Source organism: Mobula birostris, chromosome 3, assembly GCF_030028105.1.
Source record: "Mobula birostris isolate sMobBir1 chromosome 3, sMobBir1.hap1, whole genome shotgun sequence".
Classification (NCBI taxonomy): domain Eukaryota; kingdom Metazoa; phylum Chordata; class Chondrichthyes; order Myliobatiformes; family Myliobatidae; genus Mobula; species Mobula birostris.
Genome location: NC_092372.1, coordinates 150462918 through 150481108, shown reverse-complemented (window position 1 = coordinate 150481108; position 18191 = coordinate 150462918). Strand labels below are relative to the sequence as shown.

The following is an 18191-nucleotide window of genomic DNA, read 5'->3' as shown; positions in this document are numbered from 1 at the left end:
GTAAGTCATCCCCAGAATTATCAAAGTCCTTTTCACTGGTGAATACTGAAGCAAAGTATTCATTAAGTACTTCCATAATGCCCTCCAACTCCATGCACATATTTCCACTCTCGTTCCTGATTGATCCGAATCTCACACAGCTCATTCTCTTGTTCTACACATATTTGCAGAATGCCTTGGTGCTTTCCTTAATCCTACTCACCAAGGCCTTCTCATGGCCCCTTCTAGCTCTCCTAATCTCATTCTTCAGCTCCTTCCTGACACTCTTGTAATTTCCTCGAGCTCTAACAGTACCTAGTTTCTTGAGTCTTTCATAAGCTTTTTTTCACTTCTTAACTAGATTTTCTACATCCTTTGTACACTTTGGTTCTTTTACCCTACCATCCTTTCCCTGCCTCAATGGAACATACCTCTGCAGAACGCCATGAACATTTGCCACATTTCTGCCATGCATTCCCTGGGAACACTCACAACACGCTGGAGGAACTCAGCAGGTTGGGCAGCATCTGTGGAAAAGGTCGGTCGACGTGAATTTGAGGGCTGGGTGGAAGTTAGAAGTAAAGTCGATGAAATTGAAAGTCCCCCTTCTCGATCTCTCGGTCTCCATCTCTAGAGACAGACTGTCCACTGACATCTTCTACAAGCCCACTGACTCTCATAGCTACCTCGACTATACCTCTTCCCACCCCGCCATATGCAAAAATGCCATTCACTATTCCCAGTTCCTCCGTCTCCACCGCATCTGCTCCAAGGATGAGGTTTTCCGTTCCAGGACATCTCAAATGCCCTGTTTCTTTAAGGATCGTGGTTTCCCTCCTGCTATCACCAATGGTGCCCTCACCTGCATCTCCTTCAGTTCCCGCACTTCAGGTCTCACCCCATCCTCCCGCCACCACAACAGGGACAGAGTTCCCCTTGTCCTCACCTACCACCCCACCAGCCTCCGGATCCAGCACGTTATCCTCCGCAACTTCCGCCGCCTTCAACAGGACCCCACCACTAAGCACATCTTTCCCTCTCCACCCCTCCCCGCTTTCCGCAGGGATCGGTCCCTCCGTGACTCCCTGGTGCACACGTCCCTCCCCATGGATCTCCCACATGGCACTTATCCCTGTAAGCGCAAGTGCTACACCTGTCCCTACACCTCCTCTCTTGCCACCATTCAGGGCCCCAAACAGTCATTCCAAGTGAGGCAACACTTCACTTGTGAGTCTGTTGGGGTCATCTATTGCATTCGGTGCTCCCGGTGCAGCCTCCTCTACATCGGTGAAACCCGACGCAGATTGGGGGACTGCTTCATCGAGCACCTCTGCTCCGTCCGCCAAAACAGACAGGATCTCCCATTAGCCACCCAGTTCAACTCTTCTTCCCACTCCCGTTCAGATATGTCCATACACGGCCTCCTCTACTGCCATGATGAGGCTAAACTCAGGTTGGAGGAGCAACACCTCATACACCGTCTAGGTAGTCTCCAGTCCCTTGGTATGAACATAGAATTCTCCAACTTCTGTTAATTCCCTCCCCCTCCCTTCCCCTATCCCTATGTCACTCTGCCCCCTCCTCCAGCTGCCTATCACCTCCCTCATGGTTCCTCCTCCTTCTGCTACCCATTGTGTTTTCCCCTATTCTTTCTTCACCTTTCCTGCCTATCACCTCCCTGCCTTCCTTCCCCCACCCCTTTATCTCTCCCCTTACTGGTTTTTCAGCCTTCTCCTTCCCACTCTCCCCCCACCTTCTTTATAGGGCCTCTGCCCCTTCCCCCTACAGTCCTGACGAAGGGTTCCGGCCCGAAACGTCGACCGGTCTTTTCCATGTGTTGTGAGTGTTGCTTTGACCCTAGTATCTGCAGATTATTTTGTGTTTATGCATTCCCTGGGAACATCTGCTCCAAATTTATGTTCCCAAGTTCCTGCCTATTAGCATCATATTTCCCGCTACCCCAATTAGATCTCTTCCCAAATTCTCTGATCCTGTTCCTCTCCAGTACTATGGTAAAGAAAATAAAGTTGTGATCACTGCCTCCAAATTGCTCTCCCACTGAGAGATCTGACAACTGAGCAGATTCACTTCCCAATGCCAGATCAAGTACAGTCTCTCCTCTAATTGGCTTATCTACATATTGCATCAGGAAACCTTCCTGAACACACTTAACAAACTCTACCCTATCTAAATCCCTTGCTCTAAGGAGATGCCAGTCAATATTAGGAAAGTTAAAATAACCCATTACAACAACCCTATTGTTATTGCAACGTCCAGAATTTTCCTCCCTATCTGCTCCTTCATGTCTCTATTACTATTGGGGGGTCCATAAAAAACACCCAGTAGAGTTTATTACCCCCTTCCTGTTTCTGATTTCTTCCCACAATGACTCAGTAGACAATCCCTCATGACTTCCTCCTTTTCTGCAGCCGTGATAATATTCCTGATTAGCAGTGCTGCCCCCCCCCCACTTCTTTTGCCTCCCTCCCTGTCCTTTTTAAAACATCTTCGGCCCGGCACACTCAACAGCCATTCCTGCCCCTGAGACCTCCAAGTCTCTGTAATGGCCACAAGATCGTAGTTCCAAACTACGTAGAATATCGGGTCATGTGGAACATTTGGGACTTTGGTACCAGAAAAGCAGCATTTCAGACCTATTAGATATTACTTTATTTACCCAGTACTTATTATTGTAATACCAAAGCACATACGGCATATGGAAGAAACAAATCCAACCATCAAAAGGAATGAGTTTGTAAAATAAAAATCAGTGAAATAATTTTAGACTGTATTGACAAGTGTTGTATTAATTCAGTTGATTTGCAATTTCATCCATTATTGGCTCAGGACCACCAAGTTTCACTGTGACTTTGAGGCTTTTACAGATCTGTAGCAAGGATCATGTATTCATTAGGCACCCTTGTAAAGGAGCCTTGCAGCTGTTGCAGCTGAAATTTCACTTCAAAGGACAAGACATAGACACACAGCGGAGATAGAAACTATTGATTATACCAGGTCCAGAGCTGCTGCAGGCAATATGCCACATTGAAAGATTATGACCAAGATGAGGAGGAATTCTCCTGAATCTTTGGAATGTCCTGCCCAGGAGAATTATGGATGAATTAACTATATTCCAGACAAAAATGAATGTATTTTTTGGACTATAAAGGAAGGCAAGGTTCAAGCAAAGCAGAGTTAAAGTTGTTATAACGTAACAGTTTTGCTCTGAATGGAGCAATCTATCTTATTGTGATTGCAGAGACCCGTTTCCAAGGAGCATTTCATAGCAAGAAGGTGAATATTTCAAAACAATAATAATAGAAACTGCTGATATAATGCACTCATTAGTAACTGCAATGATAAATATCTGAAATATGGCTACTTCAAGGGGCAGAGTGTGCCAAGCTGGCAAGATGTTGGAAGGTTATTTGATCTGTTCTATCCATCCTCCTGTTAAATGAACTTCAAAAACCACTCCAGCCTTCAACCAGATTCCAAGATGTTATTCCTCCATTGTTCACATGTTAATTATGCTGATTACCCTGAACAATAGCCATTTGAATGTTTCATTTTGCTGGCATGAAATAGTTTGAAGTGGTGCTTTTGATTTCATTTTTATTACAGGGTTTGGTTACCCTGTAAGATTTCAACATAGTAAGTATGAAGAATAGTACTGAGGAATATTATTTAAAATATGCATAGCTTTCTAGTGTTGATAGTCAGATCAAAGAGGGTGTCCTCGTACAACAGAAAAAAATTCAGTATTCAGCACAGCAAGTGATTCAAAATGTTGGCCTTTATTAGGAAGGAAATGATGTAGGGAAGTTTTCTTTCAGATATCAGGGTTTTGACAAGATCACAGTGAGTAGTGTGTATAACTCTCCAGTTAAAAGCAAGAACTTGTATGCAGTGCAAAGAAGGACTATAAAATAAAGTAATTATCTAATAAGGATAGATTAAGCACATTCATTTACTGCATGTTCTCTAGAATATTGAATTAGTGGTGAATTTATTGAAGCATATAGATATTGAGGTAGTGTAAGGAAGGAGTTAAATTTGGTTCTTCCTTAGTATATGCTAAAATATGTACCACAACTTGTAAGTTGTAAGACAAAATGGTGTCAACATGGAATAGCTTGAAGATGTGCATGGACACACATACTTGAGATTAGATACTGATAAGGAATGTTTTCTTTCATGCAAACCTGCTGTCTCTATTTCTAAGGTATGTGCCTAGGCTGAAGTTCATGAGAGGTAAGAAGGTACAGGCTGGTACCACTGGGGGAAGAAAAGGTACTGGTGTAAAAGGGCAACATCTTGGTGCAAGTAGGAATCTTGAGTTTGGTCACGACTAGTGCTGAGAGCTAGAGATGACATCAAGAGAAGGAGAAGGAGAGAGACAGGCCATTAAAGCTGTTGGTCATTTGCATTTATCTCCAGAATATTGTGTAGTGTGGCTCAGAGAGGTTTACCTGTGTTAGATCTTGTGAAATCGGTGTATCCTGTAGTTTGGCTTTGGTACCTACCTACCTACTGCCTGTTACACTGCTAGGCAGCAAAGAAAGTCCCCCGTCTCCAGCGATGTTCAGGGCTTCCTTCATCATGTCAGCAGCTCCATTTTCACTACTGTCAGTCATGTAAGTCCTGGGTGGAGACTCAGGAATACCATCGCACAAATGTAGAAGCATTGCTGTTTCCGTAACAGTTTTATTTGACCAGTCAGGGTTGTTAGCCCTGAGCTGAACCCCTGAACCCTGGAGTGGACCACTCTTAGTCTGGACTTTCTGTTTAGCGTGGGTGACCCTGCCGAGAGCCAAAGCATAAAGCCCTGACTCCAACCAGCATAGCCCACTGGGCCACTGAGGCACGAAAGCCTCTGAACCATATAGCAAGTTGTGGTCCTCTTGGAGGTAGGGCTTTGGTACATTGCAAATTTATTCCCGAAGACAGTTTACCTGCTTGAGTACAAACTGAAATGTATCACTTGGTTGGACAAATGTTACTTTCTGTAAAAGTATTCCTTGTAAACATTCACAATGCTGGTGGAACGCAGCAGGCCAGGCAGTATCTATAGGAAGAAGCACAGTCGACGTTTCGGGCCGGGACCTTTCGTCCTGAAAAAGGGTCTTGGCCCGAAACATCGACTGTGCTTCTTCTTATAGATGCTGCCTGGCCTGCTGCATTCCACCAACATTTTGTGTGTGTTGCTTGAACTTCCAGCATCTGCAGATTTCCTCGTGTTTGCCTTGTATTCATTTCCTGGATAGATGAAAGTAGCTGTGGCTAAGAGCACGGATACAGCAATGTACACAGAAGACTTCAGTTGCCGCTAGTAATTTTTTTGCCGGGAGTGTTCAGTCTGCCAACCCAAGCAAGCCTGACATTCCACATGGCTCCGTGAAGCTGAATGTGAAGTAACATTAAAACCAATCTGTGAGCAAGTGGTGTTTTTAGTTCAAAACTGCACCTTATTCATACAAGTTTGTATGAGAAATATATTTGGTACATCTCTTTCTCTACATTCATTGTCCCATTCATTTAATATATTGAAATTAATTAATGCCCATGTTTCCTCCTGGAACAAGTTGCCCTTGAGACATTTAAGAAACTGTTACACAGAGCCCTCTTCCTCCATGTCCTGTGTCCTAGGCTTTGGTCCAAACCTTTTGAAGTGGCTGCACTGAGCTTCAGTGCCACCTCTACTTGTACTCCTGCACCTTGGAGTGTGTCAGTCAGGAGCATTTGCTTGTAGATTCTTGCCCATTCTTCCTTGCTCAGAAGAAATAGAGACTCCAGTTTTCTATAAATGGCAGTATATAAGTCATCTCTCCTTCAGGCCGACATGAACAATGTTCAAAACCGTTTATCTGCCATTAAAATGTTGATTGAAGTTAGTACTTATTTACAAACACCTCTCACATCTTCTTCACTTTAAAATCTCAAGCCTTCATGCTTGGGAATGCTTTCCTGTTCTTACATGTGGGAATGATGTGTGTTCCTGAACATATGCTGTACTTTTGTCATTAGAGAATATTGTATTGCATCAGTGATTTTTTTCATAAAATGTGAAGTTGTATAAGAAAATAAATTTCAAATAGTAAGCAAATAAATAGGCAACATAGATTTCTGAATCAGAATCAGGTTTAATATCACTGGCATACATTGAGAAATTCGTTAACTTTACGGCAGTAGTACAATGAAATACATGATGCTGTGTACATACATCTACTGATGCTTCTGGACACATCTTCAGTGATGTTCCTGGAATCATCGGGTGTTTCGGGTCTTTCAACATCATACCACCTCCTCCAGGTGACCCAGCCGGGGCTGATCAGACCCCAGCTTGTGTCCAGATGGCTAGCTACTTATGACTCCATGGCTCCCCTCTTTTGAGCCACAACCATCATGAGGCCCTCTCTGCCGCATCGGTGGTACTGCGGATGGCTCTCCTCTTCCTCTCTCCCTCGATGGCCAAATTGCTGACGGCTCTGGCTAAGGAATGGGCTGCAAATCCCCTACAACCAACCTCCACTGGGAGACACCTCGCTCTCCATCCATCCTGCTGACAGTTGCTGACCAGTCCTGCGTACTTGGAGAGCTTCCTTTCAAAGGCCTCTTCCAAGCGATCTTCCCATGGGACTGTCAGCTCCAGCAGCACCACTTGCTTAGTAGACTCAGACACTAGGACAATGTCTGGTCGCAGGGTGGTGGCTGCGATATGGTTGGGGAACTTCAGCTGCCCTTCAAGGTCCACCAACAGCTGCCAGTCCCTTGCAGAGGTCAGAATGCCTGCAGATGTTCTTTTGGCAGGTATTGGCTGCTCCCCAGCTCTGACAAAGGCAATGGTCTGCTTGGAGGGTCAGGACCGCTTTGCCCACTCAACTCCTGCGCTGACGGCTTCAGCGATGGTCTTCAGGACCTGATCATTCCTCCATCTGTACCGTCCCTCACCAAGTGCCCTTGCGCATCTGCTGAGGATGTGCTCCAGGGGGTAAATAAATGTAAAGCAAAGATACTGAACTACAGTAAGTATATTATGTCTATTAAACAGTTAAGTTAAAAATAAGTAGTGCAAAAAAGCAGAAATAAAAAAAGTAATGAGGTAGTGTTCATGGGTTCAATATCCATTTAGAATTCGAATGGCTGAGGGGAAAAAGTTGTTCCTGAATCGTTCAGTGTGTGCATTCAAGGTAACAGAGCATGTCCTGGGTGGTGAGGGTCCTTAATAATGGGCACCACCTTCGTAAGGCACCACTCCTTGAAGATGTCTTGGAGATTACAGAGGCTATGATGAAGCTGACTAATTTTACATGTTTCTGCAACTTAATTCAGTATTGTGCAGTAGCCCCTTCCCCCCAATACCAGATGCTGACACAGCCAGTCAGAATGTTCTCCGCAGTACATTTGTAGAAGTTTTTGAGTGTTTTAGTTGACACAGCAAACCTCCTCAAACTCTGAATGAACTATAGCTGCTGTCTTGCCTTCTTATAGCTGCATCAATATGTTGCACCCAGGTTAGGTCCTTAGAAATATTGACACCCAGGAACTTGAAACTGTTCATTCTCTCCACTTCCAATCCCTTTACAAGGAGAGGTTTGTGATCCCTTGTCTTACCCTTTCTGAAGTCCACAATCAGCTCTTTGGTCTTGCTGACTCTGAGCTGTTGCTGTGACACCGTTCAACTAGCTGGTATATCTCGCTCCTATATGCCCTCTCGTCACCATCTGAAATTCTGCCAACAATGGTCGTTACAAATTTATGGATGGCATTTGAACTATGCTTAGCCACACAGTCATTTTATGGTTTTGGTCTATTATTCGGTTATTAATTTATAGTTTTGTTTATTAAAAGTATACATTCTGGTTGCTTCAGTAGAACACTAGCATTACCAAAGTAAATGCTAAGTTTGAGAAAATTGGTCAGATTGTAATATTATGTTCACTTCTGGATGCTGAGATGCAAATGAATCTTTTAAACCCTGGGCACGGTAGTGTGACACCGTAAAACTCATCCCTAGCAATAGGTTTGAAATATGAAAATGAACTAGAAAGTGCCAAGAAAGAGGTTGATACAAAGTAATCTTCCAGTTTATAAATATTAGCAAATGATGTGGAAAATGTCAATTCAAAACATTGCTCAAACTAAACCCCTGGCAGTTGTGCTGGGGATCAAGTTTCTAAGCACTACCAGTCACTGGAATATCTTTGGAAATTTGTAAAAGAAATTTATCTTCAATGGTGATACAAAATTGGTGCTATTTGATTAGCCCCATGTTATAAGCAGTGCCTCATTTGATTTTATTGGCCTCCAATGAAATTAAATTGAATATCAAAAGTTCCCATTCCATGGGCCACTGATACAGTTCCATCTGCAGTATACCACTGCCTGAGGAGATTTCTTTTTCCATCAGTACTTTTAATAATTCCAAATAATGAGAATTTTCTAAAGAATAGATGACATTGTCATAATATGCAGTAGGTAATTGTGTTTCATTCCAACATGATCAAAAACATTTGACATCAAAGGAAATTGAACCTCAAAGGAAGTATGATATGTGGCTGATGTGATATCATCCAGAGTGGCTCCTTAGATGTAGAAAAAGTGTTTTCTTTTATTCAGTATATGGGATAAGAGCGTTGCTGGTATGGCCAGAATTTATCGCCCAACTCTAGTTGCCCTTGAGGCCATGCAGTTCTTTAGTGGCAAGTACTCCCAGAATATCATTGGGTAAGAAATTTCAAGGCTCAGTTATACTAAACTGATTCTGTAGTATATTCTACGTGCATCACTCTTAATTCGTCCTTCTAGCCAAATGCATTACTTTGTACATCTACTTCCTAAACACAATTTCCTTTGGTTGCAGGATAATGATGTGCGAATTATTCTCGGCCAGTTTGATGAAAAGACGGCAGCGAAGGTGTTTTGCTGTGTGAGTATTAAATGATGATATTAACATTTGGTTATCAAAGTTATGTCCAGTAAAAAGATTATGTTGAAACACAGAGATTGAGTCGATAGCTGCTCATTCAGAATAGGTATACAAATATATAAAATAAACTTGTTATCTTGCTTGCTTTTGAAGATAAATATGTAATGTTTAAAGGAGTCCCTTGGAAAGCATGCATTGCTTAAAAATTAAATGTGAGTAGCAAAGGTAAGGGCTGAGAAATTCAAATGCATGAAAAAGTTTTATTTTTTGTTGCTACATTTTGGAAACTCATTTTGGTTTTTATTTCAAAAGTGGAATGGAATTTGCATTTATTTCAAAAGTGGAATGGAATTTGAGGGAGTTAGATATGGCCCTTGTGGCTACGGGGATCAGGGGGTATGGGGGGAAGGCTGGGGCGGGGTTCTGAGTTGGATGATCAGCCATGATCATAATAAATGGCGGTGCAGGCTCGAAGGGCCGAATGGCCTACTCCTGCACCTATTTTCTATGTTTCTATGTTTCTATATCTTTGCACATTTGACATTATTTTGAAGCTAGGAGGGCACTGGCATAGTGATGGGAGGGGTGTGGGTAATGCTCTGGTATGATTGGTAAGTAAACAAGCAATGGGAACAGAAGTGGAACAAATTGTCCGTTGAGCTTTCTCCACTTCTCACTGAACATGTGGCTGAAGAACTTCCCACAACGTCTCTACACCCCTAATTCCCTACATACTGTCCTTATGCCTCTTGTAATCTTACATACCTCTATCAGGTCATAGAAACCGGCGTAGGCACCGGCCTGATGAGCCACAAAGGCTTGGGAGAGGACTTTGACTTTGATCAGGTCATCCCTCAGCTTCAATTGCTTCAGGACTCACAAGCTCCTTTTATACGTATTCTTTTTATAACTAAAGAACTCCAATCCAGATAATGAAGATAATCTGCAATGTTCACATGAAGAGAATTCCATGATTTAAAACTGCATTTTCCAAGTCGGAGTGGTATGCACCTTTGATGACCTATGGTGGTGATGTTCCCCATGTGCCTCTTGTCCTGGTCTTTCTTGGTAATCATAGTTGAGGATTTGTTTCAGAGGAGCTTTCAAAAGAATGCAGATGAAAGTAACTATCGTTAAATTCTGTAGGTGGTATACACCTCTGCGCACTAGTGATAGATGGAAAGAATGTTTAGTCTTGTGGGTGGAGTGCTATTGAAGCAGGCAGCTCGTTCTTTATGGTGTTAAGCCTCCGAGTATTGTTGCAGTAGAACTCACCCAGGCAAGTGAAAAGTATTGCATCATGCTCCTGTCTTGTAGGTAAGGACAGTGGCAGAACAGAGAATAATAAAAGATTGCACAAGGCCAATTGAAAACATTAACATTCTTGTTGCAAATAATTTCAATGAAAAAACTGACAATAGGGTAAAATGAAATTGTCATTTTTGCTGCATCTATCAATAAGAAAAAAACACTCAATACATTTATCAGCAGAAAAAAATTAAATGAGTGCACTTTAGAATTGAGAATAAGGAATAAAGTGTGTGATCATATTTTTTTAGATGAGAACAATACAAAGATACAGAGTTCTCTATCTGTCCTCTAAACTCATACTGCTGTGGTACATACATACATAGAAACATACATAGAAAATAGGTGCAGGAGTGGGCCATTCGGCCCTTCGAGCCTGCACCGCCATTTATTATGATCATGGCTGATCATCCAACTCAGAACCCCGCCCCAGCCTTCCCTCCATACCCCCTGACCCCCGTAGCCACAAGGGCCATATCTAACTCCCTCTTAAATATAGCCAATGAACTGGCCTCAACTGTTTCCTGTGGCAGAGAATTCCACAGATTCACCACTCTCTGTGTGAAGAAGTTTTTCCTAATCTCGGTCCTAAAAGGCTTCCCCTCTATCCTCAAACTGTGGCCCCTCGTTCTGGACTTCCCCAACATCGGGAACAATCTTCCTGCATCTAGCCTGTCCAATCCCTTTAGGATCTTATACATTTCAATCAGATCCCCCCTCAATCTTCTAAATTCCAACGAGTACAAGCCCAGTTCATCCAGTCTTTCTTCATATGAAAGTCCTGCCATCCCAGGAATCAATCTGGTGAACCTTCTTTGTACTCCCTCTATGGCAAGGATGTCTTTCCTCAGATTAGGGGACCAAAACTGCACACAATGCTCCAGGTGTGGTCTCACCAAGGCCTTGTACAACTGCAGTAGTACCTCCCTGCTCCTGTACTCGAATCCTCTCGCTATAAATGCCAGCATACCATTCGCCTTTTTCACCGCCTGCTGTACCTGCATGCCCACTTTCAATGACTGGTGTATAATGACACCCAGGTCTCGTTGCACCTCCCCTTTTCCTAATCGGCCACCATTCAGACAATAATCTGTTTTCCTATTTTTGCCACCAAAGTGGATAACTTCACATTTATCCACATTAAATTGCATCTGCCATGAATTTGACCACTCACCCAACCTATCCAAGTCACCCTGCATCCTCTTAGCATCCTCCTCACAGCTAACACTGCCACCCAGCTTCGTGTCATCCGCAAACTTGGAGATGCTGCATTTAATTCCCTCATCCAAGTCATTAATATATATTGTAAACAACTGAGGTCCCAGCACTGAGCCTTGCGGTACCCCACTAGTCACCGCCTGCCATTCTGAAAAGGTCCTGTTTATTCCCACTCTTTGCTTCCTGTCTGCTAACCAACTCTCCACCCACACCAATACCTTACCCGCAATACTGTGTGCTTTAAGTTTGCACACTAATCTCCTGTGTAGGACCTTGTCAAAAGCCTTCTGAAAATCCAAATATACCACATCCACTGGCTCTCTCCTATCCACTCTACTAGTTACATCCTCAAAAAATTCTATGAGATTCGTCAGACATGATTTTCCTTTCACAAATCCATGCTGACTTTGTCCGATCATTTCACCGCTTTCCAAATGTGCTGTTATCACATCCTTGATAACTGACTCCAGCAGTTTCCCCACCACCGACGTTAGGCTAACCAGTCTATAATTCCCCGATTTCTCTCTCCCTCCTTTTTTAAAAAGTGGGGTTACATTAGCCACCCTCCAATCCTCAGGAACTAGTCCAGAATCTAACGAGTTTTGAAAAATTATCACTAATGCATCCACTATTTCTTGGGCTACTTCCTTAAGCACCCTGGGATGCAGACCATCTGGCCCTGGGGATTTATCTGCCTTCAATCCCTTCAATTTACCTAACACCACTTCCCTACTAACATGTATTTCGCTCAGTTCCTCCATCTCACTGGACCCTCTGTCCCCTACTATTTCTGGAAGATTATTTATGTCCTCCTTAGTGAAGACAGAACCAAAGTAATTATTTAATTGGTCTGCCATGTCCTTGCTCCCCATAATCAATTCACCTGTTTCTGTCTGCAGGGGACCTACATTTGTCTTTACCAGTCTTTTCCTTTTCACATATCTATAAAAGCTTTTACAGTCCATTTTTATGTTTCCTGCCAGTTTTCTCTCATAATCTTTTTTCCCCTTCCTAATTAAGCCCTTTGTCCTCCTCTGCTGAATTCTGAATTTCTCCCAGTCCTCAGGTGATCCACTTTCTCTGGCTAATTTGTATGCTTCTTCTTTGGAATTGATACTATCCCTAATTTCTCTTGTCAGCCACGGGTGCACTACCTTCCTTGATTTATTCTTTTGCCAAACTGGGATGAACAATTGTTGTAGTTCATCCATGCAACCTTTAAATGCTTGCCATTGCATATCCACCGTCAATCCTTTAAGTGTCATTTGCCAGTCTATCTTAGCTAATTCACGTCTCATACCTTCAAAGTTACCCCTCTTTAAGTTCAGAACCTTTGTTTCTGAATTAACTATGTCACTCTCCATCTTAATGAAGAATTCCACCATATTATGGTCACTCTTACCCAAGGGACCTCTCACGACAAGATCGCTAATTAACCCTTCCTCATTGCTCAAAACCCAGTCCAGAATGTCCTGCTCTCTAGTTGGTTCCTCAACATGTTGGTTCAAAAAACCATCCCGCATACATTCCAAGAAATCCTCTTCCTCAGCACCTTTACCAATTTGGTTCACCCAATCTACATGTAGATTGAAGTCACCCATTATAACTGCTGTTCCTTTATTGCACACATTTCTAATTTCCTGTTTAATACCATCTCTGACCTCACTACTACTGTTAGGTGGCCTGTACACAACTCCCACCAGCGTCTTCTGCCCCTTAGTGTTACGCAGCTCTACCCATATCGATTCCACATCTTCCCGGCTTATGTCCTTCCTTTCTATTGCGTTAATCTCTTCTTTAACCAGCAACGCCACCCCACCTCCCCTTCCTTCATGTCTATCCCTCCTGAATATTGGATATCCCTGAACGTTGAGCTCCCATCCCTGGTCACCCTGGAGCCATGTCTCTGTGATCCCAACTATATCATAATCATTAATAACAATCTGCACTTTCAATTCATCCACCTTATTACGAATGCTCCTTGCATTGACACACAAAGCCTTCAGGCGCTCTTTTACAACTCTCTTAGTCCTTTTACAATTATGCTGAAAAGTGGCCCTCTTTAATGCTTGCCCTGGATTTGTCGGCCTGCCACTTTTACTTTTCTCCATAGTACTTTTTGTTTCTACCCTCACTTTACACCCCTGCACAATGCTCATCAGTGCTCATCAGTTGGATGGTACAGTATCTGAAATCAGTTTTGTACCATCTATAGCTTTTCAATTTTAAATGGAAAGCTAAGCTAAAAATCCCATCATCTTGATACGTGCGATTAGTGAAGAAAGACCCCCACTGTTGATGAGAACTGAAAATATTGGCTTACTCTGGAGCTGAGAAATTTTGGAATAATACGTATTTCATAAATAATTATGAGCATTTTTGAATGAAAACATAAAAAAATCAGCTAAATTCTCAGCAGCACTGCTCTAATTTAAAACTGACATCATTGTTTCATATGATCCAGAGCCAGCATTAGGACTACCTCTCCTCTTTGTTATGAGGTTTCTGTTTATCTGTCATGTGAGAGTGTCATTACCATTTAACTGGACTCTGAAAGCTTGACTTTTTCCTCAAGCACACTTTATTTAGTTGTGCACGCAGAGAAGAGCATGACCTCCCTCACCAAAATCTGAACAAAGAAATGCCATTATTATTCAGTAATTAACCAGTTGGTATCTTTGTGGATGTTCAAATTCTTTATTTGCATAATCATTAACAATCATACTATGATAATACAGGCAGTAGTAACCAATAAAATCTACACATCAAAGGCCAATAATACTTCAGAATTAGTTAAGTAACTGTGACCAATAGTGTCAACCTAGAACTCTTCACCTGCCAAATGACTCCAACTTCATGCTGTGTCAAAGGGAAGATAAGTTCTTCAAGGATTTCTCTTTCCTGGGTTGACTGCACACAATATGTGAAACTATCTTTGCCTGGACATTATCTTAACCTTTGCCTTGTCAGGACTTCCACAAGAGGTGAGATATTATTTTCGATTTTACCAGTAGTTCACATTTCCTTACGGCCTGAGGGAATGAGCTGTTTCTCATTCAAACAATTCTTGTCCTACTGCCACCATACTTCCTGCCTGATGATTAGGGGGTTTAAAAGATAGCTGGATGGATAGTGGAGGTGATGGTGGATCATTAAGGGCTCTGCGTATGCAGTGATCCTGATAAGTATTTTTTATGGGTGGAAGAGAGACCCCAGTGATTCTCTCAGCAGTCCTTGCAATCCTTTGACGGGACTTGCAGTCAAATACCTTGCAAGTCCCATACCAGATGATGATGCAGCTGGTCAGGACACTCTGAAAGATGGTCATGTAAAAATTGGTTAGAATTGGGGGGTGGTTCGGCGGGGGGCGGGGCGCGGAAGCAAGGGCTCATTCACCACAATCTCCTCAGGAAGTGGAGACGCTGCTGTGCTTTTTTAACCAAAGTTGTAGTGTTAAAGGACTAGGTGAGATTCATAGTGAGCTTCTTGTACTCCCAGAAAATAGCCTCAGGGATCCTAAGGCCATCCCATTTTGTACCGTCCTGTGCTGAGATTTCCCATGAATTGGTGGGGATCTTAGACCTTTCACGGAGGGTTTGAGAACTTCTTAAAGTCCTTTTATCTGACCACCTGGTATACTCTTGCCAAAACAAAGCTCAAAACAGGGTATCTGTTTCAAGATCTTGATGCCAAGACTGCCCAACTGAACTATTTAATAGCATTTAGGACTTCAAAGCTGATAAATTGGCTGAAGTTAGATTGGAAGAGAATATTGGCATTGATTTCTTGTACCAACCAGTGGATGTGGTGGATTGTGTCAGACAGTATTTTAAGTGGTTATTTATTTCTGGCTGGAGGACTATGGCTACTGGTATTTTTCAGGAATTCGTACTGGGACCCTTGCTGCTTATAATATATACAGTATAAATGACTTGGATGAAAATGTGGGATGAGTGGGTTAATACATTCACAGATGATATAAAGATTGGTGGAGTACAAAGTGCAGAAGATTGCCAAAGTGTACAGCATTATAGATCAAATGCATATATTGTAGAAGGATGCAAGCTGCAGCTTAATTCAGCAAGTATGATGTGTTGCACTTTGGAAGAGCAAATGTACAGGGAAGTACAAAGTTGACACAGGACCCTTAACAGAGTTGTATCATGTGCTCCAAGTCTACAGTTCACTAATAGTGGCTGCACAGCTCAATAGAATGGCAAAGAGGGCATATGGCATGCTTGCTTTTATTCATTGAAGCATTCAGTTGACGAGTCGGGAGTTTATGTTGCTGCTTTATAAAACTCTAGTGAGGCACCTGGAGTAATGCATTCATTTCTGGTCACTCCATTATAAGAAGGATATGGAAGCTTTGAAGAGGATGCGGAACAAGTTTACCAGGATGCTGGAAAGATTAGAGGGCAAGATTGGACAAACTTGGGCTGTTTGCTCTGGAGGGGGAAAGCTGAGAGGAGACCTGATAGAAGTTTACAAAGTTATGGGAGGGTGAAATATCTAATACTATAGGGTATTTATTAATGTGAGGAAGGGGAAAGTTCAAAGGAGATGCAAGGATGTGGACATCATAAAGGCAGAAAAAATTAGTTTAGTTAAGCATTTACTTCCTAGTTTAATTAGTTTGGCACTACATTGTGGGCTGCAGTGCCTGTTCCTGTTCTGTACTGGAATGTATCATAAGTGTAAATGAGGACTAGAGCTGCTGCCTAATAAACCGAGGGTTTTATATAAAGCTTGTCCTCAGGTACTGTTTAAACCCCTTTTGACTTTAAATATTTGCTGTCCTATTTTAGATACCCAGGAAATTTGGTATTGAGTTTGAGGTCCTCATCTTCAAACATTCTTCTCTTCACATGGCCAGAACACTTCATAACCTTAACCAGTGGGTCCAGAATATATACAATTTTGGTCAGGCAGACTGTGTCAAAGCCCTAACATTTTCCTTTCTCGCTGCAGTTAACTATCTCACTTCCAGCAAGACTTCCAAATATGTTGCAGCAAAGGTACAGGACTAATGGGAAACTCTACAACCTATGCCACCACCTCTAGACCCAACACACTCCTCGTATCAGTCACTGAGGCACAGTATGCAAACAAGTTTTGTGTCTGCACAGACATGGAGTGCAATGAAAAAGCCTTACTAGGAGCAAAACTAAGGAACCAATATGCCCCCAAGACAAAACACTGGACTATCTTAACAATTCGATGAGAAAACACTGACATGTAGGATGGCTTCTGCACATTGATACTCATGTTAACAGGGAAGTGAGGAGAAGGTAGTTGAAGTTCAGGTTCATATCAGGGAAATCAGAAGGGTGTGGTTTCCTCTGGGCATTTAATTTTCATTTTTTTTTTATTATCTCCCTTTCTTGGCTGCAGCCAGCTAGTTGCAGAGATGTTCTTGTTGAGTAGACAGGCATTTGGTACAAGCTACAGTGAGTGGGGAGAAGAAGAGACTCAGAAAGACCACAGTGTAACAGATAGATTGTTGTGCAACACAGAAACAGGCTCTCCAACCCACCATGTCCATGCTGCCCTGCTCAACCATCTACACTAACCCCATTTGCCTTATTAAAACCCTGTCCTTGGTTCATCTGCAGCAGTAGCCCTCGTTTCAATGAGCACAATAATAAAAAGCAGAATCACCAAAAAATGTTGACTGTTGTTGAAATCTTAAAGCATCCAGGGACTAAAGAAATATAAATTTTCACTGTTTTTGTGTTTGATAGAATGCCCTGAAATAATCACATTTTCACCAAAAATTTTGTACTCTTCAAACACAGTTCAGAAGATCAGCCAGGGTAAGGAAAGTTTAAACTTGTTACGTTAATAAACAAACATTTGAGATAACACTAAAGAAGGGATTATTCTGTGCATTCTCAGGTTAAACTCGGCCTTATCTTGTGAATTATGTTCCAGTGATGCTTTCAATACTTAATACATAGAGTGAGTCAAGAGCAGAAAACAAAATAACACAGTGAATTAAGAACAGAAATGAAAAATGTTATTAACATAACTGGGAATCAATGTAAAGGGAGAGAGAGAGATAGGCAGCAAAACATGAGGGAAAGCGGTGGCAAGCGGTTTTCCCCTTCAAAACACAAGGGACTGCACTCTACCCATGCACAGCTATTATGGCTGATGGAATAAGGAGCAGGCCTTGAATTTCACCCAATAGCTCATTCACTGAGTTCTGTTCTGATCAAGGTAAAAAAAAAGTCTCAGGGACAACAAACTTTGCCAAAAAATAAACTGAGCATTTGATGGGGCAGCCAGGGAGACACAGGACTGCAGATGCAATGAACAATCTGCTGGCGGGACTTTGCCGGTTGAGCAGCAAGAGAGGGAGAAAAGGATTTCTAAACATTTCAGAACTAAACCCTGCATCAGGACTACTTCATATCTGGAATATTTCCCATATCATTTATTACCATTTATAGTGCAGGTTCTACAGAGTTTCTGTGAGTTTAAACATTGTTCCAACAGAATCCTTTGAACTAGAGGAATAAAATTCAGGATTTTAAATGTAATATAATTAAGCTATGTCATTAGTCATGGGGTCAAGTGAAGGAATCTAGCACTCCATCATTGATTCGAATAATACGAAGCAGTTTGAGAGCTGCCATTTCTCACTTAATGATACATTCACAATCATGGTTCTGCTATCACAAGCCGTTGCAAAGGATGATGAATTTTGTATGTTAGATCACACAAACTACATGCAAGTAGTTCTGGAAATTCC

General features: G+C 42.2%; 1 protein-coding gene across 3 annotated transcripts in view; it reads left to right on the top strand.

The window, feature by feature from the left end:
* Nucleotides 1-18191, top strand: part of gabbr2 (gamma-aminobutyric acid (GABA) B receptor, 2) — a 1055299-nt gene that overhangs the window by 717513 nt on the left and 319595 nt on the right. For all 3 annotated transcript variants that reach the window (XM_072253441.1, XM_072253440.1, XM_072253442.1), the window contains one exon: nt 8843-8908. In XM_072253441.1, coding sequence (XP_072109542.1) covers nt 8843-8908 — 66 coding nt within the window. The remainder of the gene's footprint in view (nt 1-8842; nt 8909-18191) is intronic.